Source organism: Lepus europaeus, chromosome 7, assembly GCF_033115175.1.
Source record: "Lepus europaeus isolate LE1 chromosome 7, mLepTim1.pri, whole genome shotgun sequence".
In the NCBI taxonomy this organism is placed as follows: Eukaryota; Metazoa; Chordata; class Mammalia; order Lagomorpha; family Leporidae; genus Lepus; species Lepus europaeus.
In genome coordinates, this window is record NC_084833.1 from 67,208,617 (window position 1) to 67,232,574 (window position 23,958).

At 43.4% G+C, this 23,958-nt stretch overlaps 1 protein-coding gene across 1 annotated transcript in view; it reads right to left on the minus strand.

Annotated features, from left to right (window-relative positions):
* INTS4 (integrator complex subunit 4) overlaps positions 1–23,958 on the minus strand; it is a 105,304-nt gene that overhangs the window by 44,843 nt on the left and 36,503 nt on the right. Inside the window, exons 9-11 of the mRNA XM_062196764.1 lie at positions 16,401–16,472; positions 14,778–14,952; positions 5,268–5,473 (exon numbers count right to left, since the gene is read on the minus strand). Coding sequence (XP_062052748.1) covers positions 5,268–5,473; positions 14,778–14,952; positions 16,401–16,472 — 453 coding nt within the window. The remainder of the gene's footprint in view (positions 1–5,267; positions 5,474–14,777; positions 14,953–16,400; positions 16,473–23,958) is intronic.

Sequence of the window (23,958 nt, forward strand, 5' to 3'; positions counted from 1 at the left end):
ATATACAAAATCTTTTTCCAGCTTATTTTGTCTTTTTTTGTTGTAATTTCTCCACTTTATGTCCAATGATGGCATTTATTTAGTTATTTGTTTTTAAAGATTTATTTTATTTATTTGAAAGACAGAGTTACAGATAGAGGTGGAGCCAGAGATGAGTTGATCCAAAGCCAGGACGAGGAGCCTCTTCAAAGTTTCCCATGCGGGTGCAGAGGGCCAAGGAGTTGGGCCTTGTTCTACTGCTTTCCCAGGCCATAGCAGAGAGCTGGATCAGAAGTAGAGCAGCCGGGACTGAAACCGGCGCCCATATGAGATGCACGCACTGCAGGCTGGCACTTTAACCCACTGCGCTAAGTGCCAGCGGGTAAAGCCACCACCTACAGTACTGGCATCCCTTATGGGCACCAGTTCGAGACCTGGCTGCTCCACTTCCCATCCAGCTCTCTGCTATGGCCTGGGAAAGCAGTGGAAGATGGCCCAAACCCTTAGGCTCCTGCACCCATGTGGGAGACCCAGAAGAAGCTCCTGCTCCTGGCTTCAGATCGGCACAGCTTCAGCCTTTGCGGTCTATTGGGGAGTGAACCAGTGGATGGAAGACTTCTCTCTCTGCTCTGTGTAACTCTGAATTTCAAATAAATAAAGGAGGTGGGGGTCAACATGTCACTCATGCCCATAAAAATCCTCCAATGGTTTCCTGTATTGCTTAGAATAAAAGCCAAACATCTTACAATGGCCTATAAGGCTCTTCACTTGTTACCTCCCTATGCAGCTCTCAGCCTTTATTGTGTATCACATTTCTACCTTCTTCCTATATCCCACCTATATTATTCTTTACACTCTGTTCTGCAAACACACCAAAACTCATTTGTGCCTTAGAGCCTTTCCACTAGCTGCTGTCTTTACCTGAAGTTCCCTCCCTAGTCTTGATATAGCTGGCTTGCTTTTGTCATTCAACACTCAACTCCCATATTATAACTTGAGAAAGGTTTTTCCAGTCGCCTCAATACAGTGAAAATCCTCATTCCTCTATCACACTTTATCTTCTGGGAAAGATGTATCACTATCTGAAATCATTTTGTTTTTGTATCTCGCTTTGAATATAAGTTCTTTCAGAGCAGGGACCCTAAATGTTTTGAAACCACTTTGTTGATACCCCTGTAACTCCAGTGGTGCTTTTTAGATATATGGATTTCTCTAGGTGGGATAATATCACAACAAAGGCCAGTGAAGCTGGAAGGATCAGCCAGTTAAGCTCAAAGCAATAGCAATGAAGTACAGTCACACAGTAAATATAAGGGAGCAAAGAGTAACATGGTTAAGGAACAGTTTAGAGACAATGAGCTTTTCTAAGTCTAAATACTTGAACAGAATTCCAAATTAAGGACTTTATAGCTATACAAATTCTTTGTGAATAATACACCAAAGTGCTCACAAATAGTACAGATGGCCCTGTGAACAATTCTGTACATTAAAACATAGCTTGGGACACAGCTACTCAGCAACAATTTACCGAGCACCTAATCGTGGCCGAGGCCTCAAGGCAGTGGGAATAAAAGTGCAAAGAGGGGCCGGCGCCATGGCTCACTTGATTAATCCTCCGCCTGTAGCGCTGGCATCTCATATGGGTGCCAGGTTCTAGTCCCGGTTGCTCCTCTTTCAGTCCAGCTCTCTGCTGTGGCCTGGGAAGGCAGTGGAGGATGGCCCAAGTGCTTGGGCCCTATACCTGCATGGGAGACCGGGAAGAAGCACCTGGCTCCTGACTTCGGATCGGCGCAGCTCCAGCTGTAGCAGCCATTTTTGGGGTGAACCAACAGAAGGAATACTTTTCTGTCTCTCTCTCACTGTCTAACTCTATCTGTCAAATTAAAAAAAAAAAAAAAAAAAGTGCAAAGAGCCAGAATGCTGCTACCTTGAGCAGCTCAGTCTTGAAGAATGGAAAAATACTGATCAATGCTAGGGTATTATACAAAGGGTTGAATGGGAACAATGGGGAGCAGCACTTAACCGTTCCCAAGCTGAGGGGGTAGTAGTTAGGGAAGGGTTCTTGGATGTTACCTGAAGTAGACCAGGAAGAAGCAGAAGTCTACCAAGGGAAAAGTGGCAGATTTGCAGGCAAGGGGGAAAAACTATGATGACGGAAGAAAAATGATGAGGAAATACATGATGTGTAGGACAGCAACTACAGCATAAAATGTAAGGTAAGGAACAGAAGGAAAGAAAGCTAAAAGGAAAAAGAGCAGCAAGATCACAGAGGCCACCTGGAAGATAATACAGAGTATACACCTGTGTAGGGAAATAAGTAAATAAAATTTCTAGTTCAGGAAAAATCTAAATAGAGACGTTGTATATCTAAGAGAATGGTAACTGCCTTCAAAACCAAGCACCCTATCTGCTTTCTCAAGTAGGTGGCAGAAGTCTGTGATAAATGTGCTAAGAACTAAATATTAAATTGCTATCCCTCTTATATTACACTTCCAAAAACTCTGGTGCTCACAAATAAAATTCAGATACTCAAAAAATATACTAAGAATCACACAGCGTTGTACAGCCTACGAAGCAACTCTGTGTTCATAACCTGGCATAAATACTTATTAGCTATGTGACCACAAGCAAATAGCTTTTTTCTCTGTAAATTTACATGATTGAATAAATCAGTCTCTAACATTTCTGCTGAAACAGCCTATGATTCCCCAGAAGAATAAAACCACATCAAAGGCTGAAAAGAACTCAATTATTTGGTCCTTGTTTTATCTATAGAAACTTTCCCTTAACCACCTTTAACTGTATTGTACCATTATCATGAATACTTTTTAATCCCTTGAAAATATTAACTTTGAATCTTTTAGAACTCTGCTTCCAACCTATAACTAGTGATTCTCCCTTCTTTTAAAAAAGGATTCACTGGAGCAGCTGTTGTTGCACAGTGGGTTAAGCCAAAGCCTGGGATGCCTACATTCCCTATCAGAGTGCTTTGGATCGAGTCTTGCCTCCATATCCAACTTCCTGTTAATGCACATGGGAGGCAGTAGATGATGGCCTAAGTTGCTTGGGTTCTTGGCACAAGGAGACTCGGATGGAGTTCCTGTAACCTGGCTTTGGCATAGCCAGCCCTCACTCCCACTTCCCTAGTCTTTTGGCCTTTCAAATAAACAAAAAAAATTTTTTTAATATTTATTTATTTATTTATTTGACAGGTAGATTTACAGACAGTGAGAGAGAGAGAGAGAGAGAGAGAGAGAGAGAGAAAGGTCCCCCATCCGCTGGTTCACTCCCTAAATGGCCACAACCGCCAGAGCTACACCGATCAGAAGCCAGGAAGCAGATGCCTCCTCCTGGTCTCCCATGCAGGTGCAGGGGCCCAAGCACTTCGGCCATCCTCCTCTGCCCTCCCAGGCCACAGCAGAAAGCTGGACTGGAAGAGGAGCAGCCAGGACTAGAACCCGGCGCCTATGTGAGATGCCGGCACTGCAGGTGGAAGATTAAACTAGTGTGCCATGGCACCAGCCCCCAAACAAAATTTTTTTGAAAGATTTACTTATTTATTTATTTGAAAGGCAGAGTTAGAGAGAAGGAGAGGGAGAGGCAGAGGCAGAGGCACAGAGAGAGAGGCCTTCCATCCTCTGGTTCACTCCCCAGATGGCTGCAATGGACAAAGCTGAGCGGATCCAAAGCCAGGAGCCAGGAGCTTCTTCTGGGTCTCCCACATGGCTGTAGGGGCCCAAGCCCTTGGGTGATCTGCTACTGCTTTCACAGGCCACAGCAGAGAGCTGGATCAGAAGTGGAGTGGCCAGGACACAAACTAGCTCTCATATGGGAAGATGGCACTGTAGGCAGCAGTTTTACATGTTGCACCACAGCGCCGGACCCACAAATAAACTTTTTAAAAATTAATTAATTTGAAAGGCAGTTACAGAGAGGCAGAGGCAGAGAGCAAGAAGGTTTTCCATCTGCTGGTTCACTCCCCATATGGCCATTAACGGCCGGAGCTGCACTGATTCGAAGCCAGAAGCCTTTTCTGGGTCTTCACATGCTACAGAGGCCCAAGTACTTGGGCCATCATCTACTGCTTTCCCAGGCCATAGCAGAGAGGTGGAATGGACATACAGCAGCTGGGATTTGAACTGGTGCCCATATGGGATGCCAGCAAATGCAGGCAGCAGCTTTCCCCGCTATACCACAGTGCCAGCCCCCACAAATAAACTTTTAAAAACAAAAAAAAAAATAAAGACTCGGGTCCAGCATTGTGGCACAGCAGAGTAAGATGCCACTTGCAATCCCCTATCAGAGGGCAGGTTCAAGTTCCAGCTGCTCCACTTCTGATCCATCTCCCTGCTAATGCACCTAGAGAGGAAGCAGAAGTTGGTTCAAGTACCTGGGTCCCTGCCACCCATGTGGGAGACCTGGATGGAGTTCTTGGCTCCTGGTTTCAGGCTGGTTCACCCCTGCCTATAGTGCCCATTTGGAGAGTGAACTGGTGGATGAAAGACCTCTCTGTGTGTCGCACTTCCTCCCTGTCACTCTTTCAAATCAATCTTTAAAAAAAAAAAAAAAAAAAAAAAAAGGACTCATTAAATTCTGCCATTCCTTCAAATGACCACTATAGCATTTCTTCTTCCTTCCCTATGTGCCCAACCTTACTTAATTTAACTTAGGTTAGACACTTTCCTAATCATAGCAGTACACAGTTGACTCAGATTTCCCGTCCACAGGCAGATTCCTCCATCTTGGAGGAGCAGTGTGATGATAGGACAGAACTGTACTGTCAGATACATTGCTGTAACACCAATGCCTAGCACAGATACTTGAAAAATAAACTAAGAACTACAAAGGGCTGTTCTGTTAAAGGGGCGGAAGTGGGAGACACTCAACAGATAGCTGATGAAGAAATACGTAACAAGGGGCCAGTGCTGTGGCATAGCAGGTGAAGTCACTGCCTGCAGTGCCGGCATCTCATATGGGTGCTGGTTCTAGTCCTGGCTGCTCCATTTCTGATCCAGCTCTCTGCTATGGCCTGGAAAGGCAGTAGAATATGGCCCAAGTCCTTGGGCTCCTGCACCCGCATGGGAGACCTGTAAGAAGCTCCTGGCTCCTGGCTCCTGGCTTCAGATCGGCCCAGTGCTGGCTGGGCCAACTGGGGAGTGGACCAGCAGATGGAAGACCTCTCTCTCTCCCTGCCACTCCTTCTCTCTCTCTGTAACTCTGACTTTCAAATAAATAAATAAAAGTTTTCAAAAAAAGAAAGAAAGAAGTAACAAACTGGAAACACTCACCTCTAACACAGCCAGGACAGTGTCAAGCTGATCTTCTCGGAGGGTAATATTGTTGGAGATTTTTCTCATAGTATGTATGGACTGCAGACGTACTTCCTCAATTTCATCGTTAAACATGTCGACCAGAAAATCAAGGCACTTCTCAGCAAAAGAGGGTGAAGACTGGGCCAGCATGCAGAGAGCCTCCACGGCAGCAATGCGGACCTCTGGGGAAAGGGGACAAACAGAAGCACACAGCAAGTAAGGGGCCACGGGAACAATCCAAGATGGACTCCTTCTCATTCAGGCGGTATTCCATTCTCCAATCCTCTCACTCTATAAACGCTGCCTGGGAGGTTTCCCACATTCCACAGATTCAGCTACCACCTTCACAGTAATCTGAGAACATGGACTCTGGTGGCACAAGAACTGCCATTACATACATGTGATAGAGTTACACATGTGTCAACATTAATTGAATTTCTTGAAAACTAAGTTGTCCTACTTATCTCGGGATTCCAATCACAATAAAACATTTTTAAAATGTCAGTATCATTATTTTTTAAAAGATTTATTTAGTTATTTGAAAGAGTTACAGAGAGCGAGAGAGACAGAGAAGAAATCTTCTATCTGCTGGTTCACTCCCCAGATGAGAGCAACAGCCTGCGCTGGAGCAGGTCAAAGCCAGGAGCTTCATCCAGGTCTCCCACATGGGTGGCAGAGACCCAAACACTCGGGCTATCTATCTTCCACTGTTTTTCCCAGGCCATTAGCATGAGCTAGATTGGAAGTGGAGCAGCCAGGGCATGAAACAGTGCCCACATGGGAAGCCAGTGTCACAGGTGGCAACTTTATCTGCTATGCCACAATCCTACCCCTATTAAGATTATAATAATCTAGATATTATTTTCATTTCAGAAATAAGATTCAGCAAAGTGAGTGAACTAACTTGCCTCGGAGTGAGGGCAGAGACAAGTCTAGGATCCAGGTATGTTGATTCTAAATTAGCATCATAAATGATTAAAGGTACATGCTATAGAATGGCATAGGTCTCAGAGCGCATTGTAGAAAGTGATTTCTCCACTCATTTGGAAAATGATCTTGAATAAGTAACTTAATTTCTTGGCACCCAATTTTAACACCTGTTAACTGGAGATATCCATTCCCTTATAAAATTGTAATGAGCTAATGCAGGCAAAGCATGTAATGCATTGCCTGGCATATGTTAAAGGCTCAATAAGTGTTAGATAAGGCACAGGCATGGGTTTTGTGAACAGAGGTACATCTTCTACCTCTATATTCTCAGAACATGTAACTGTGAAGTCATGAAACCCAGGAAGCTCTTCAGTTGTTCACTAATAAATATTTCCTTAATACGACATGCCAGGCCCTGTACTAAGCAAGACACAGAGACCAGAAATAAGAAAGAGACAGAAAATGCTTGTAGGACTTCAAACGTGGTTGTTTTATTTCAGTGGCTCCCAGTTATACAACAAAATATATGGTTTATTTAAAAAATAAAAAACTTAAATAAAATTATGATTGAAACTCAAAAATGGATTTTGTTTTTTGTCTAAGAAAGGTTTTAAAGGCATATTAAAAGTAGACTTATTACATTAAAGGGAGATGATTCACATTTTTCTTGGTACTTATGAATTCTTCCTTTTCATGGAAGGGAAAGATTTTTCCACTTCAGAATAATATAATTTACACATGAAATTCCTAATAATCATAAAGTAAGCCACAGATGAATCCAAGCATGTTAACTACTAGCTCTTCCTCCTAGGGTTTTATCCGTTCACTATACTGACCTATGTATAACCCTCCAAGTCCACAAAGAAAATCACAGAGGAACTTCTGACGTGACCTGAGCTGATACAACTCCAAGCAGAAGCCAGGAAACCTGTTTTACCCTCCTGTACAGCCTAGCTATACGCAAGCAAATTAGCATTTTCTATTGGGCTTTTAGGAATGTTTAAAATTGGCAATTTGTTAAGAGGGTCCAGGGCAGAGAAAAGCCACATGCTATACTGAGAGAGAAAGAGAAAGAGAAAGAGAAAGAGAAAGAGAAAGAGAAAGAGAGAGAGAGTGAGAGAGAGAAACATAAAGATCAATAGCATCTGAACACATATAATCTGATCCTGGCTCAGTTACTTACTACCTTTGTACTTAATACCAACATACAAAGATGAAAAAGAATAGACTATCATTTGATAAGTACTTACAAAGAAGAATAATTAATAGCATTGCAGAGTTAAGAGTGTTCCAATGGAAAACCACATAGAATAAGAGAAAAGGCAAAACAGGCACATAGCTCAGTCACCAGGACCAGAGGCAGCTTTCTGGAACAACTGAACCATAAAATAATACCTCAAGGAGCAACTAGTCCAAAAGCAAGAAAAGATCTTTTTAGGCAGAAAAACTGCTCACACAAAGTCCCCAAAGGTAAGGAGAACATGGAATAATTAGATAACTAAAAGTATGTGTGTGGCCGGAGCCGCGGCTCACTTGGCTAATCCTCTGCCTGCAGCGACAGTATCCCGGGTTCTAGTCCCGGTTGGGGCGCCGGATTCTGTCCCAGTGGCTCCTCTTCCAGTCCAGCTCTCTGCTATGGCCTGGGAAGGCAGTGGAGGATGGCCCAAGCGCTTGGGCCCTGCACCCCATGGGAGACCAGGAGGAAGCACCTGGCTCCTGGCTTCGGATCAGCGCAGAGCGCTGGCCACAGCACACCAGCCGTAGCAGCCATTGGAGGGTGAACCAACAGAAAAGGAAGACCTTTCTCTCTGTCTCTCTCTCTAATTCTGCCTGTCCAAAAAAAAAAAAAAAAAAAGTATGTGTAAGGAAGCGTATGTATAGTATAGTGGTCAACATGTTGGTTTGACACCTATGTCTCCATGTACTGGGGTCTGATACCTGACTCCAACTTCTGACTCCAGCTTCCAGCTAATACAGATCTTGGGAGGCAGCAGTGATGGTCTATTAATTGTTTTCCTACCACCCATACGGGAGACCTGAATTGAGTTCCTGGCTCCAGGCTTCAGCCGTTGTGGGCATTTGGGAAGTTAACCAGCTTCAGATTAACCTATGTCTATTTCTCTCTTTATCTCTCATTGATGCCTGAATAGGGTCTATTCACTTTCCAAACTTAAGTTACTTTAATTAAATTTTTTTTGACAGGCAGCGTTAGACAGTGAGAGAGAGAGAGAGAAAGGTCTTCCTTCCATTGGTTCACCCCCACAAATGGCCGCTACGGCCAGCATGCTGCACCGACCCGAAGCCAGGAGCCAGGTGCTTCTCCTGGTCTCCCATGCGAGTGCAGGGCCCAAGCACTTGGGCCATCCTCCACTGCCCTTCCCGGGCCACAGCAGAGAGCTGGACCGGAAGAGGGGCAACCGGGATAGAATCTGGCGCCCCAACCGGGAATAGAACCCAGGGTGCTGGCACCGCAGATGGAGGATTAGCCTAGTGAGCCGCGGTGCCACCCACTTTAATTAAATTTTAGGGATTTTAGTTCATCCTAAAAAGATGAAAAGTTTATAACTAAACTGCATAAGTATTAATAGTGATGAAATTACAGAAATTAGCCAAAGAAAAAAGACAACAGAAACAAAATGCAATGGATTTCAGTTACTCATCTAGCATAAATGGGTTTTAATAACTAGACTTCCTCATTACCTAACAATATTTAAATTGTAATCCATGTTTCTAGTTCATGGATTATACAAAAGCAGGGTTAGCTTAAACTAATTTCCTTTTTTAATACACATACAATTCTTGTACATTTTTATGGGGTACAGCTTAATATTTCAACATATGTATACACTATAGAGATTGAATTCCTGGAAGCCAGGGAGCACCACGTGGAGAAGGTAGATGTCTTATCCTGGGTCCATGGCAGCCGGAGAACCAACAATTTCCTCATCGGTGTGAAGGACCCGCGGAGCCCCGGATGCAGCTGGAGCCACCCTCCTGTAGAGCAGCAGGATGGGCGGGACCTCTGCTCCCCCGCCTGTGCATGTTCCCAGAGTCCTTCCTCCTCCCACATTTGGTCTCGGGGACCCCAGGGATGCCCAAGATCAGGGGCCAGAGGGGATGTTTAGCAAACCCTATCCCAGAGAAACGGGAAAATTCTCCACTAGGAGGCCTGCGTTGGTGGTGGTGTCAGTGTCCACGAGCCAGCAGGCGGGACCTGGAGGAGTCGGACTGTCTGTCCTTCTGTCTGTCTCCTCTCTTCCCTCAGCCATGCTGGCACTGAGCTTAGGGATGCACTTGCAAACCCTTCTTGAGGGTCTCACAACCCCAGCATCTCCAGACTGGCCTGAACTGGGCCTTGTCTTCCAGCTCCCTTCTTCTGTCCGCAGCCTCATTTCTTAAATGACTAGGATTTTTTAATGGGCCATCGTGGGGAGGGTATGAAGTAATTAGCACTTCTATTTCCTTATCTTTCGTATTTAGAGCCTGCAAGATCCTGTCTTCAGATTCTTCATAGAGCATGTAATACATCATCATGAACTATGGTCATCCCAATGCACTGTAGACTACTGGAAATTACCATAGCTTCTCCTACACAGTTCCATATCCATGGATTCAACTAACCTTCGATCAAAAATGGAAACAAAAATTCATCTGTACTAAACATGCATGAAATTTTTTTCTTGCTACTATTCCCTAAACAATTCAGTGTAACAACTAGATATCATTTATAATTGCATAAGGTATTAGAGGACCCTAGAAATGATTCGAAGTGTATGGAATGATATGCATAGGTTTTATGTAAATTTAATATAAAGGATTTGAGCATTCAGACAGGACAAATGCTCCACAAGTACCACAAGAAGACTACACAAGGAACATCTTAGAGAAAACTGGATAATATGTTCCAACTCTTACATCTACTGGTTAAAAACTGTTTTTCCAAATAATATTTTTGCCATTGTAAGAAGTTCTATCCTGAGGTAATTTTTTAAAGACTAGGGTTTTAATCCTTTCACTGACACAAGTTTATTGTAAAATTTGAACAGTCAACATTATCTTCCCATGCCTGTGACCCTCGCTGAATATGAGGAGGCCGAGTCAAGCAGTATAAAGTACTGACCTTTGTAATCTATGTGACATAGACAGCGTCATATAATGGTGCTTCACGTCGTATCACCAGTGCTTTACAGCACTTCTATTATAAGGAGTAACAAAGCCCAGCTTTATCCTACCAGGACAAGACAAATACAAAATGCAGTCATGTGTCACTTAATGATGGGGATACAGTCTAAGAAACGCATCATTAAAGCGATTTCACTGTTATGTGAACATTATAGAATGTACTTACACAAACCTAGATGTATAGGTCAATTACTTGGTATAGCCTCCTGATACAATCTAGAGACACATTTTGTGATGCATGAGGCTACTGCTGATATAAAATGGCACACTGGTTTACACTAAGTTTTTTTTTTTTTTTTTTAAGATTTATTTATTTGAAAGTCAGAATTGCAGAGAGAGAAGGAGAGGCAGAGAGAGAGAGGTGTCTTCCATCCGATGTTTCACTCCCCAGTTAGCTGTGATGGCCCAAGCTGTGCTGATGCGAAGCCCAGGCAGGTGCCAGGAACTTCTTCAGGGTCTACCAGATGGGTGTAGGGGCCCAAGGACTTGGGCCATCCTCCATTGCCTTTCCAGGCCATAGCAGAGAGCTGGATCAGAAATAGAGTAGCCGGAACACAAACTGGTGCCCATATGGGATGCTGCCAGCGGCCTCACCAGCTGAGCCACAGTGTGGGCCCCTACACTAAGCTTTTCTAAGTAGAAGGAGTACATTTAAAAATAATGATGGGGGGCCGGCGCTGTGGCATAGTGCTGGCATCCCATATGGGCGTCAGTTCAAGTCCCAGCTGCTCCACTTCCAATTCCAGCTCCCTGCTATGGCCTGGGAAAGTAGTAGAAGATGGCCCAGGTCCTTGGGCCCCTGTATCAACATGGGAGACCAGGAAGAAGCTCCAGCTGTTGCGGCCAGTTGGGGAGTGAACCAACGGATGAATGACCTCTCTCTCTCTCTGCCTCTTCTCTCTCTTCTGATTTCAAATAAATGAATAAATCTTTAAAAAAAAAATAGAAAAAAAATGATAGGAGCAGGCATTTAGTCTAGTAGTAAAGATGACTCTATCTCATATCAGAATCTCAGCTCCTGACTCCAACTTCTAGGTTAAGCTGACCCCTGGAGGCAGTAGGTGATGGCTCAAGTAATTGAGCTCATACTATCCATGTGGAAGACCTGGATTGAGTTCTTGGTTCTTGATTTCAATATGGCCCAGACCTCTGCATTCAGGGCATTTGGGTAGTAAACCAGTAGATAGGAGCTCTCTCTCTCTGTCTCCCAAATAAATAAATAAATAATAAAAAGTACAAATACATAAACCAACAGCAGTCATTATCATTATCAAACATATATACTGTACATGATTGTATGTGCACCACAAGCACAAGAGTAATGTGTTGTGCTATGGCATTATAACACCTATGACAGTACTAAGTGACAGGAATTTTTCAGCTCCAATATCATATTTTGGGAGCACAGCGATATAAGCAGTCTATCACTGACCAAAAGTTATGCAGAACATGACTGTATGCCAAACAGCAATTATTTCAGACCCTGAACCTAAGACAATGAAGGACAGAAATCACTAAAAGATGGGAAATAAATGGGATGAGTTCCACATTATAGCAATTTAGTGCTTGAAGAATTTTTAGATTACTGGTTTCCCTGAGCTAACAGAGCTGGATGTCTGGGGAGAACAATGTCGCTAGAGTTCACAGAAAGCAAAGAACTACACGGGGAGACAGAAAACTTGGGAGATTGCAAAGGGTCCTCCTTGGTCTTCAGCTGAGTTCTGATCTGTGAGGAAACTTGAGACCTGGAAAATAACCACCTAAAAGGACTAGAGGAAACAATTCCCAGAACTCATACAAGGCCTTGTAACAGTTTATTCAGAAGAGCTTAATTCAGTAATGGAGAAAAATAAGCACTAGACTAAATGCAGCCATGGCCCTGTCTAGCAAAGCTTAAAAATAAGGCCTGAGCAAAATGCATCCCAGAAAAAGCTCAAGAATATTTACAAAAATAAGAAACAATGTTCACTACCAAACAAAGTAAAATTTACAACACGCAGCATTCAATTAAAAATTATCAGGCACCAGGCCGGCACTGTGGCATGATGGGCTACACCGCCACCTGCAGTGCCAGCATTCCATGTGGGTGCCAGTTCGAGTCCTGGCTACTCCACTTCCAATCCAGCTCTCTGCTATGGCCTGGGAAAGCAGAATATGACACATATTCTACACACAAGTCCTTGGGCCCCTATACCCGTGTGGGAGACCTGGAAGAGGTTCCAGGCTCCTGGCTTTGGATTAGCGCAGCTCTGGCTGTTGCGGTCAACTGGGGAGTCAACCAGCGATGGAAGACACCCTCCCCCCACCCCGCCCCTGCCTCTCTGTAACTCTGCCTTTCAAATAATAAATAAATAAATCTTAAAAAAAAAAAAAAAAAAACAGTAAAGATTAACCATGGTAAGTAGAGAGATGAAAGACACCAAAAAGACCCAAATTCTAATTGAAACACAATATCTGACATGAAAAACACACTGGATGAGGTTTTTTTTAAAGACTTATTTTTATTTGAGTGACAGATGGACAGACAGATCTTCCATCCACTGGCTCACTCCCCAAATGTCCACAATTGCTGGGGCTGAACCAGGCCAAAGCCAGGAGCATGGAACTCCATTATCGGTCTCCACGTGGATGGCAAGGGCCTAAGTCTCTGCTGCTTTCCCAGGCCATTAGCAGGGAGCTGGATCAGAAGCAGAGCACCTAGGACTCAAACCAGTACTCATATGTGATGAGTCCTTGGGCCCTGCACCCGCGTGGGAGACCAGGAGGAAACACTTGGCTCCTGGCTTCAGACTTCAGATCGGCGCAGCGTGCTGGCTGTAGTGGCCATTTGGGGGGTGAACCAATGGAAGGAAGACCTCTCTCTCTCTCTCTCTCTCTCTCTCTCTCTCTCATTGTCTAACTCTGCCTGTCAAACACACACACACACACACACACACAGAGGGAAACAAAAATAAGGAAAAAGAACAGCCTGTCATGAGTGCAGGATGCCTTTAATACTCTAATGCACAGGTAACTGGAGTATCCAAAGGGCCACAGAGCCATCAAAACATTCTAAAAAAAAAAAAAATAGCTGAACACTTTTCAAACATGATAACTACTATCAACTATTTGCTCCAAGAAGCTCAAAAAACACCAAATGCAAGAAACAAGAAGAAAAAAGTACACCAAGGCAAATTGCTTAAAATTAGTGATACAGAGAAAAATCTTAAAAGCAGCTTGAGCAAAAAAGACATGCTATGTACCGAAGAACAAATGTAGATACTGACATCTAACTATGGAGCAACATCATTAGGATACCAAAAAGGAGGCTGGCATTGCGGCACAGTGGGTTGGGCTATATTGCCAGTGACACCAGAATCCCATATGAGCAGAGGTTCCAGCCTGGGTGGCTTCGCTTCTGATCCAGCTTCCTGTTAATGCACCTGGGACAGCACTAGCTTCAGCCTGACTCAACCTAGGCCGCTGTGGCCATTTGGGGAGTGAACCAGCCAATGGAAGCTCTCTCGCTCTCTCGTGTGCTCTCTCTCTGTCACTCTGCCTTTCTAATAAATAAAATAAAAAATAAAATATTTTCTTTAAAAATCAAAGGGGGAAAACCTATTAAGTCAGAATTTTATTCCCATGAAAGAAGGAAGAAGAGAAGGAAAAGATCCTATCTGCTGCTTCACTCCCCAAATGACCAAGCGTGAGCCAGCTTGGAGCCAGGAACTCTAGCCAAGTCTCCCATGCGAGTGGCAGGGGCCCAACTATTTAAACCATTACCACCGCTTCCCAGACCTGTATTACTAGGAAGCTGGACCCAAAAGCAGAGCAAGTTATAGAACCCAGGCACTCTGATACGGGACAGGGGCATCTTAAAAACTAGGACAAATGCATGCCTTGAAAATGTCCTTTGGTAATGAAGAAATATTTTAAATGAAGTCATATAACTGCATTTTACACCTGGGTTTAATTCCTGCTTCTATCTCTCACAAGCTAAATGTCTAAGAACAAATTACTAGCTTCAATTTTTACTACCAGTTAATAAATGCTTAGGTATAAACAATTTATGTATTGTCAAATGCTTCATCATACAGACACACACACAGATACATATATATTTTTTCAACTAATTCTCACAACCCAGACACTTACTACTGTCTTCATTTAGTGGAAATGCTGGAACTTAAAACTGAATGAACCCAAAGCCCATGCTCTTAACCACTGTATCGCATTACCTGGACCTCAGCCTCTTCACTTTGTAAAATAAAAATCAAAATGGCTATTTCACAGACTATGAGGACAAAACAAGACAACCGTGTTACCCTATACAATACTGACACAGAGCAGTCACTCAGTAAATGGCGACTATTACTATTATGTAGTCATACTTACCATACATCTCATCTTCCAACCCATGAACAAAGGCTCCACAAGCTCCTGACTCGATCAAGTTCACAGCCCCAGTATCTATTTCTTCCTTAGGAGCATCATCTCCCCACTTCCTGCCACTGGAAAACTCCCCTGAACTGTAAAGTTCCTTGGCACGCTCATGCGCAGTACGCTTCCTCTGTAGAAGATAGCAACAATGAGGACTTTCAGGAGGCTCATGAAAGAACAATAAGGTATGCCCCAAGAACACAGGAAGGCTATAAATCAAATTGATCTCTGAGAGTTATACTTTTCAAAAATGACTCAATAGTTCAAAGCAGAAAAATGCAAATTGCACTTAAAGTGAAACTGAAAGCTCTTAGGTCTGTAATAACTAGCAGTAACCAAATTAAAGATGATGAAGACATTGAAGAATGTGTTGGTCAGAGAGCAGGTTATGGTTGCCATGACAACATGGGAACACCAGAGAGGCAAATAACAGCAGTCCCCATCCAAACACTCTATTGAGTAGACTATCCACTGACTCTGGAACATAATCATTTTCAGTCCCATCAGAGGTAATGGTAACACCATTCTGTTCAATGTAATATGGTAATATGCTTATCAAATAGCCATCTAGCAAATTCACTTTCCACACAGATTGCCTAACAGGGAATACAATGTTCTGCAAAGGTAAGTGTCCAGTCTACTCGACTCTTAAGCTTTTCATCACAAATGAATGAACTAGCACCCTGCTTCTATTTATCAGCCTCTTGTGAATCTTCTCAGTTGTCCAAAACTCATGGCTGACGTCTCAGAGGCAATGATGAGATACATTACCTAGGTGTAAAAGGAAGTGGGTCAAGCTTACACCTTACAATATGTCTTGGAAACCCCTGCATCACCCATCCCTCCCCATTCACCATAAGCAATTTCTCTTTACAGTTCCATGACACCACACATACATAACAACCACCTCAAATCAAAGACACACGACAATGTTCCAAAAGCACAAATGTCAACTCCATGACCATTCCGAGTAATATGTGTGAAGAGAACGTAAATGTCTGACATACTAAAAGAAAAAAAAGGCAATGGCACATCTACCTAATAGAATATTATAGAATCTATAACAATATTACTTAAGAAACCAGCAATATATACCTGATACAATGTTAATCTGCAAAGAGTGACTCACTGTTTAAGTCAAGTACACAAGAAAAAGAGCTGAGAAAAATACAGCAAAATTGGCAAAGTCGGCGTGTTACAATAGTGACAGAGTAAATTGATTCCTCTGTCCTTCTATTTCACTCATTCACTCTTCTGATGGAATTGCTATTAAAAAGAACTCCTGAAATGTCCTAACACCTCCTAAAATGAGACCAGATCTTTTTAGTTTCTAACAAATAGAAAGTTAATCTTGCCTCTTTATAAAACACAGCCTGTTTATTTTGCTATAATAAAAAAAGATTTAATAAAGTTCTAATTTGGATCAAGTTACTAAGATTTTAAAACAAAAGGTAATCTAGTTACCTACAATAATTTAAAAAGTGCAAGCACTGCCAAATAATATCAACACAACTCAATATTTAGCTATACTGATGTTGGTTAAGAAACCCAGTGTAAATAACGAAGAATCCAAGTTACCCTCAGATCTGACATCAGCTTCTTGTCAAGGGTCTGCTCCAAGAAATGAGAACTGACTTGTTCCATAGAGCCCTGTAAAATAAAGATTCCAGAGCATATTAAACAAGCTAAATGACTTGAAAATTGACATGAAAATTTAATTTTATGTAACTTTATGCATAAAGATAATTCTCTAGCTAATAAAGATGTCAATAGATTCTAAATCATCAGGAAAACATTTTTTTTTTTTTTTTTTTGCCAGGCAGAGTTAGTGAGAGAGAGAGACAGAGAGAGAGTTATAGACAGTGAGAGAGAGACAGAGAGAAAGGTCTTCCTTCCATTGGTTCATTCCCTTAATGGCCGCTACGGCAGGTGCTGCGCCAATCTGACGCCAGGAGCCAGGTTCTTCCTCCCAGTCTCCCATGCGGGTGCAGGGCCCAAGCACTTGGGCCATCCTCCACTGCCTTCCCGGGCCACAGCAAAGAGCTGAACTAGAGGAGGAACAACAGGGACTAGTGCCCAGCACCCCAACCAGGACTAGAACCCAGGGTACCACCGCTGCAGGAAAAGGATTAGCCAAGTGAGCCATAGCGCCGGCCCAGGAAAACATTTTTTAAGACATTTTTTTTTTATTTTTTATTTTTTTAATTTTTATTTGACAGATAGAGTTAGACAGTGAGAGAGAGAGAGAGACAGAGAGAAAGCTCTTCCTTCTGTTGGTTCACCCCCAAAATGGCCGCTATACCCGGCGCTGCATCAATCCAAAGCCAGGAGCCAGGTGCTTCCTCCTGGTCTCCCATGTGGGTGCAGGGCCCAAACACTTGAGCCATCCTCCACTGTCCTCCTGGACTACAGCAGAGAGCTGGACTGGAAGAGGAGCAACTGGGACTAGAACCCAGTGCCCATATGAGAGGCAGAGTTACAGAGAGACAGACAGACAGATATATTCCATCTGCTAGTTCACTCCCCAAATGGCCACAACAGCCAGAGCTGAGCCAGGCCAAGCCAGGAGCCAGGAGATTCATTCAGCTCTCCCATGTGGGTGCAGGGGCCCAAACACACAGGCCAATTTCCACTACTTTCCCAGGTGTATTATCAAGGAGCTGGAACACAAGTGAAGCAGCTGAGCCTTGAACTAGTGACCATACGGGATGCTGGCATTACAGGCAGCAGTTATACCTGCTACACCATAATGCTGCCCCCCCCCCTTTTTTTTTTAAGATTTATTTATTTGAAAGTCTGAGTTATACAGAGAGAGCAGGAGGGGCAGAGAGAGAGAGAGGTCTTCCATTTGCTGGTTCACTCCCCAATTGGCCGCAATGGCCTAAGCTGCACTAATCTGAAGCCAGGAGCTTCCTCCAAGTCTTCCCACATGCGTGCAGGGGCCCAAGGACTTGGGCCATCTTCTACTGCTTTCCCAGGCCATAGCAGAGAGCTGGATCAGAAGTGGAGCAGCTGGGACGTGAACTGGCACCCATTTGGGATGCCAGCACTGTAGCCAGTGGCTTTACCCGCTATGCCACAGCGCAGGCCCCAAGGTCCCTAACTTTTGGAATTGCTTTCCTTGGGCCGTGTTCTGCAGCTTTCCTAGGAGCATTAGCATGAAGTTGGATCAGAAGTGGAGCAGCTGGGACTTGAACCAACGCTCATAATGGGATGCCACAGTCATAGGCAGCAGCTTAACCTGCTGCACCACAAGGCCATCCCCAAAGATTCGGTTTCTTTACCCCATTAAAGAAGTTAGAAACAACCAAAAGCCAACTCCTTTTACAAAGTTTTGAAATTTCTGATATAAACTATGTTTGAAAATTTCTAGTTCTGCTTGAAACTGAAAATGGATGGAAACTATTCATTTTTTGTGCACAATGGACTTAAGTCTAAACCCTTATCATTCTACATTCTTCAAGAATTCGGCTTCTGTTTTCTTCATTAACTTACTTTATCAACATCTTTCACATCAAACATTTTCTACCCACAAAAACTACTCAACCACTTGTTGTTTAGTATGACAGTGTAGTCTGGTATTATAGTTTAGGATAATACAGCAGTGTGCCTGATACTGCACTGCTGCTGCTGCTTCTCCCTCAGTTTCTCCTTCCTTACTATTCTACCTACCTAACGTATACTCACCCTTCAAAACTAGGCTCCAAAACCACTTCCTCCAAAAAGTCCTTTTTGGTGATGTTCTTCCCTATAAGCACCTGGTACTGTGATTCACTAATCACCTACCTCAGTCTACCAGACTACCAACTTTTTTGAAGACAGGGACTGTACTATTTTGAAAACAGGTTACTGTTGATTTGCTGAACACCTGGTCTAAAGATCATATGTAATTCATTTGATCACAGGTTTTTGTTTGTTTTGACAGGCAGAGTTAGTGAGAGAGAGACAGAGAGAAAGGTCTTCCTTCTGTTGGTTCACACCCAAAATGACCGCCATGGCGGGAGCTGCGTTGATCCGAAGCCAGGAGCCAGGTGCTTCCTCCTGGTCTCCCATGGGGCGCAGGGCCCAAGCACTTGAGCCATCCTCCACTGCCTTCCCGGACCACAGCAGAGAGCTGGACTGGAAGAGGAGCAACCGGGACAGAATCTGGTGCCCCAACCGGGACTAGAACCTGGGATGCCGTCGCCGCAGGCGGAGGATTAGCCTAGTGAGCCGCAGCACCGGCCACAGGTTTATCTACTGAAGAGATGAAGCACAGTACCTTCATCTCTTAGCTTGCAGAAGAAACATTAAATCAACAGGGTAGTAACTACCCAACCACTATTCCCAATGTGACTGGACCCTCACTAGGAAAAATTCTACCTGAACATCAGATAATGAAATTTGAAGTCCTACCTGTTACTTAGTATCTATGTGGTCTAAGGCAAACTCCATCGCTTTTCTAAACCTTAGTTTTCTTATTTATATAATGAATAATATAATATCTACTTCAAAGAGTATAAAAGATTTTAAAATCATTTGCATAAAGTACATATGTGTGCGTATATGTATGACCATATAAGTACACATGCACATATATAAGGAAGTGAGCGTTTACAGGTACATGCGAATTAATATACAGGAATATATGACTAAAATTATCTGTTTCAGTAGGCCTGGAACTCTATAAGTAGTAGCCATTATTAATATTACTAGATTAGACTGATTATTAGTAACGTCTGAATTCGAACATAATTATCAAATTTGGAGCTCTTCTGACTTAAAATCATGAAATTAAATGATTACACAATTATAAATGATAACATGAAACCCCTCACTCAAATTAGAGTTATCTAAGTAGAAATCTTGTCAATGTATCATTCATTAATCATACTCATTACATAAATAAATTTCAGATTTTATGGAGTACAATGCAACATTTTAATGATCCTGCTTCAAGGAAGATGTTTCTAAACTTTCTACTAGGGTGAAAATGTATCATTAGATTATTCTCTTAAAACATCAGCCTCGAAGCTGGGGATATGATGCAACAGGTAAAACCGTTGCCTGAAGTGCCAGCATCCCATATGGGCACCAGTTTGAGTCCTGGCTGCTCCACTTCCAATCCAGCTCTCTACTATGGCCTGTGAAAGCAGCAGAGGATGGCCCAAGTCCTTAGGCCCTGAATCCACATGGGAGACCTGGAAGAATCTCCCATCTCCTGGCTTGAGATAGGTGCAGCTCGGGCCGTTGCAGCCATCTGGGGAGTGAACCATCCTATGGAAAATTTCTGTCTCTGCCTCTGCCTCTCTAACTCTGCCTTTCAAATAAATAAATTAATCTTAAAAAAAAAAAGTTTATCATAGATGCATCTTTAAAAAAGAAAAAATTCAAAACAGTAAAGAGGCAACCAAGAGAATGGGAGAAAATATTTGCAAATTATAGTCTGATAAAGAATTAATATCCAGGATATAAAAGAAGCTCAAGAAATTCAATAACATGGGATCAGTGCTGTGGCCTAGTGGGCTAAGCCTCTGCTTGTGGCACCAGCATTCCATATGGGCACTGGTTTGTATCCCTGCTGCTCCTCTTCCAATCAAGCTCTCTCATACAGCCAGCCCAATTACTTGGGCCCCTTCACCCACGTAGGAGACCCAGAAGAATCTCCCAGCTCCTGGCTTCAGATCAGCCCAGCTCTGGCTGTTGCAGCCATTTGATGAGTAAACCAGTGGCTAGAAGACCTTTCTCTCTGACTCTACCTCTCAAGTAAATAAATAAATACTTAAAAAAAAAAAAAAAAAGAATTACCCCCCCCCAAAAAAAAGAACCCCAACAACAATAAAACAAGCAATCTGGTTAAGAAATAGGCTAAAGATATGAACAGGCATTTTTCAAAGGATGAAACACAAATGGCCAACAGACACATGAAAAGATACCCAGGATCACTAGACATAGAGGAAATGTAAATTAAAAGTACAATAAGATTCTATCTCATGCCAATTAGAATGCCTACTATCCAAAAATCAAAAAATAATAAATGCTGGTAAGGATATGGGGAAAAAGCTACTCAAATACACTGTTGATGAGAATGTAAAGTAATATAACCATTACGGAAGGCAATAAGGAGAATCCTCAGAAATCTGAAAATAGATCTACCATCTGACCCAGCCATTCTACTCAGGGGAATTTACCCAAGGAATGTTAAATCAGCATATAAAAGAGTTATCTGTATCCCCCAGATTACAGAAGCTCAACTCACAATAACTAAAATATGCAATTAACCCAGAAGTCTACCAACTGAAGGCTGGATAAAGACACTGTGGTACATATACCCAAGGGAATATTACTCAGCTGTAAAAAATAACAAAATCCTGTCTTTTGCAACAAAATGGATGCAACTGGAGACCATTATGCTTAGTGAAATAGCCAGCTCCAAACATACAAATATCATGTCTTCCCTATTTGTGGTTAACTAATATATAGAGTATAAAAAAATGTCATGCATATAAGCAAAACTGACATTTTGAAATTTAGATTACTATTTATAGCCCTTGTTTATATATTGGAGGAACAGTAATTTTTCTACTTACTACTTGTTGAATTCTTTATTTAGTGGAGGGTTAAGTTCATGATTATAAAGAAAACTGAAAGCCATTATAAAAACAAAAAGAAAAATAAGAAAAGGGGCAGGTGCTGTGGCGGAGCAGGTAAAGCCACCGCCTGCAGTACCAGCACTCCATATGAGTGCCAGATCGAGTCCTGGCTGCTCCACTTGCAGCCCAGCTATCTGCTATAGCCTGGGAAAGCAGAAGATGGCCCAAGTGCTTGGGCCCCAGCACCCACGTGGGAAACCCAGAGCAAATTCCTGGCTCCAGGATTCAAATCGGCGCAGCTCTGGCCATTGATGCCATCTGGGGAGTGAACCAGCAGGTGGAAAACCTCTCTTTCTCTCTCTGCCTCTGCCTCTCTATAACTCCACCTTTCAAATAAATAAATAAATCTTTAAAAAAAAAAAAAGAAAGAAAAAGGAAAGGAGGAGAGGGTAGAGGAAGGGTACAGTGGAAAGCATCATTATGCTTTTTTTTTTCTTTTTTGACAGGCAGAGTGGATAGTGAGAGAGACAGAGAGAAAGGTCTTCCTTTACCATTGGTTCACCCTCCAATGGCCGCTGCGGCCGGCGCAACGCGCTGATCCGAAGCGAGGAGCCAGGTGCTACTCCTGGTCTCCCATGGGGTGCAGGGCCTAAGCACCTGGGCCATCATCCACTGCATTCCCTGGCCACAGCAGAGAGCTGGACTGGAAGAGGGGCAACCGGGACAGAATCCGGCGCCCAGACTGGGACTAGATCCCGGTGTGCCGGCACTGCAGGTGGAGGATTAGCCTATTGAGCCGTGGTGCTGGCCAGTATCATTATGTTTTTAAAATTGTATGTATAAAATATATGAAATGTATTCTCTTTATAAAAACTTAAAAATTTTTTTAAAGAAAAAGATCACATTTTTTCATATATAGAAAAATGTTACTTATATATTTTCATTTTATTTAAAAGGGAGAGAGAGAGATCACCCATCCAGTGGTTCATTCCATGAATGCCCACAACACCCAGGGAAGGACCAAGCCAAAGCCAGGAGACCAAAGCTACATCTGTGTCTCCCACATTGGTGGCAGGAACCCGAGTACTTGAGTCATCATATGCTACCTCCCAGGATGCATTAGCAGGAATTCTGTATCAGAAGTGGAATAGCCAGGACTAGAATCAGGCACTTTGATACAGGATGCAGGCATCCCAAGCAGCAACTTAATTGACCCAAATACCTGCCCTACTCCATAATGCTGAATGAAAAGATTTAACACATGATTGGATGGTTCTGAATTTTAAAATATTCATAAACCGGCCGGCGCTGTGGCTCAACAGGCTAATCCTCCGCCTTGCGGCGCCGGCACACCGGGTTCTAGTCCCGGTCGGGGCACCGATCCTGTCCCGGTTGCCCCTCTTCCAGGCCAGCTCTCTGCTGTGGCCAGGGAGTGCAGTGGAGGATGGCCCAAGTGTTTGGGCTCTGCACCCCAGGGGAGACCAGGATAAGCACCTGGCTCCTGCCATCGGAACAGCGCGGTGCGCCGGCCGCAGCGCGCTACCGCGGCGGCCATTGGAGGGTGAACCAACGGCAAAAGGAAGACCTTTCTCTCTGTCTCTCTCTCACTGTCCACTCTGCCTGTCAAAAAAAAAAAAAAAAATTCATAAACCAAGAGAACGTTTGAATTCAAAACAAAACACAAATTCAAAAATAAAAATTAGTAAGAGCTGGCTTAACTCTATTTTACTTTGGACAAGCATATAATCTATTAGCAAGAAATACTAAAATCATCCAAATTGTTTATTACTTCATGAAGATGCCTTGGGGCTGGCATAGTGGCACAGCGGGTAAAGCCACCGCCTTCAATGCAGGCATCCCATATGGGCACTGGTTCAAGTCCCGGCTGCGGCTGGCACCACCGGCAACTCGGGTTCTAGTCCCGGTTGGGGCATCAGATTCTGTCTCGATTGCTCCTCTTCCAGTCCAGCTCTCTGCTCTGGACCGGGAAGGCAGTGGAGGATGGCCCAAATGCTTGGGTCCTGCACCCACATGGGAGAGCAGGAGGAAGCACCTGGCTCCTGGTTTCGGATCGGTGCAACGCGCCGGCCGTAGTGGCCATTTGGAGCATGAACCAACAGAAGGAAGACCTTTCTCTCTGTCTTTCTGTCTAACTGCCTGTCCAAAAAAAAAAGTCCCAGCTGCTCCACTTCCAATCCAGCTCTCTGCTATGGCCTGGGAAAGCAGCAAAAGATGGCCCAATTCCTCTGGCCCCTGCACCCGCAAGGGAGACCAAGTAGAAGCTCCTGGCTCCTGGCTTCAGAGCAGCACAGCTCCGGCTGTTGTGTCCAAATGGGAAGTGAACCAGCGGATAGAAGACCTCTTCCTCTCTCTCTGCCTCTGCTTTTCTCTCTGTGTAACTCTAACTTTCAAGTAAATAAATAAATCTTAAAAAAAAAAAAAAAAAGAAAATGCCTTGACATAGATTTCAGCAGTTACTCACATAAGTACTGGTCACAGGACTAAAACTATCACTAAGTCTACATTTGGTATAGTCAGGTACAAAGCATTCAGCCAACAATCTC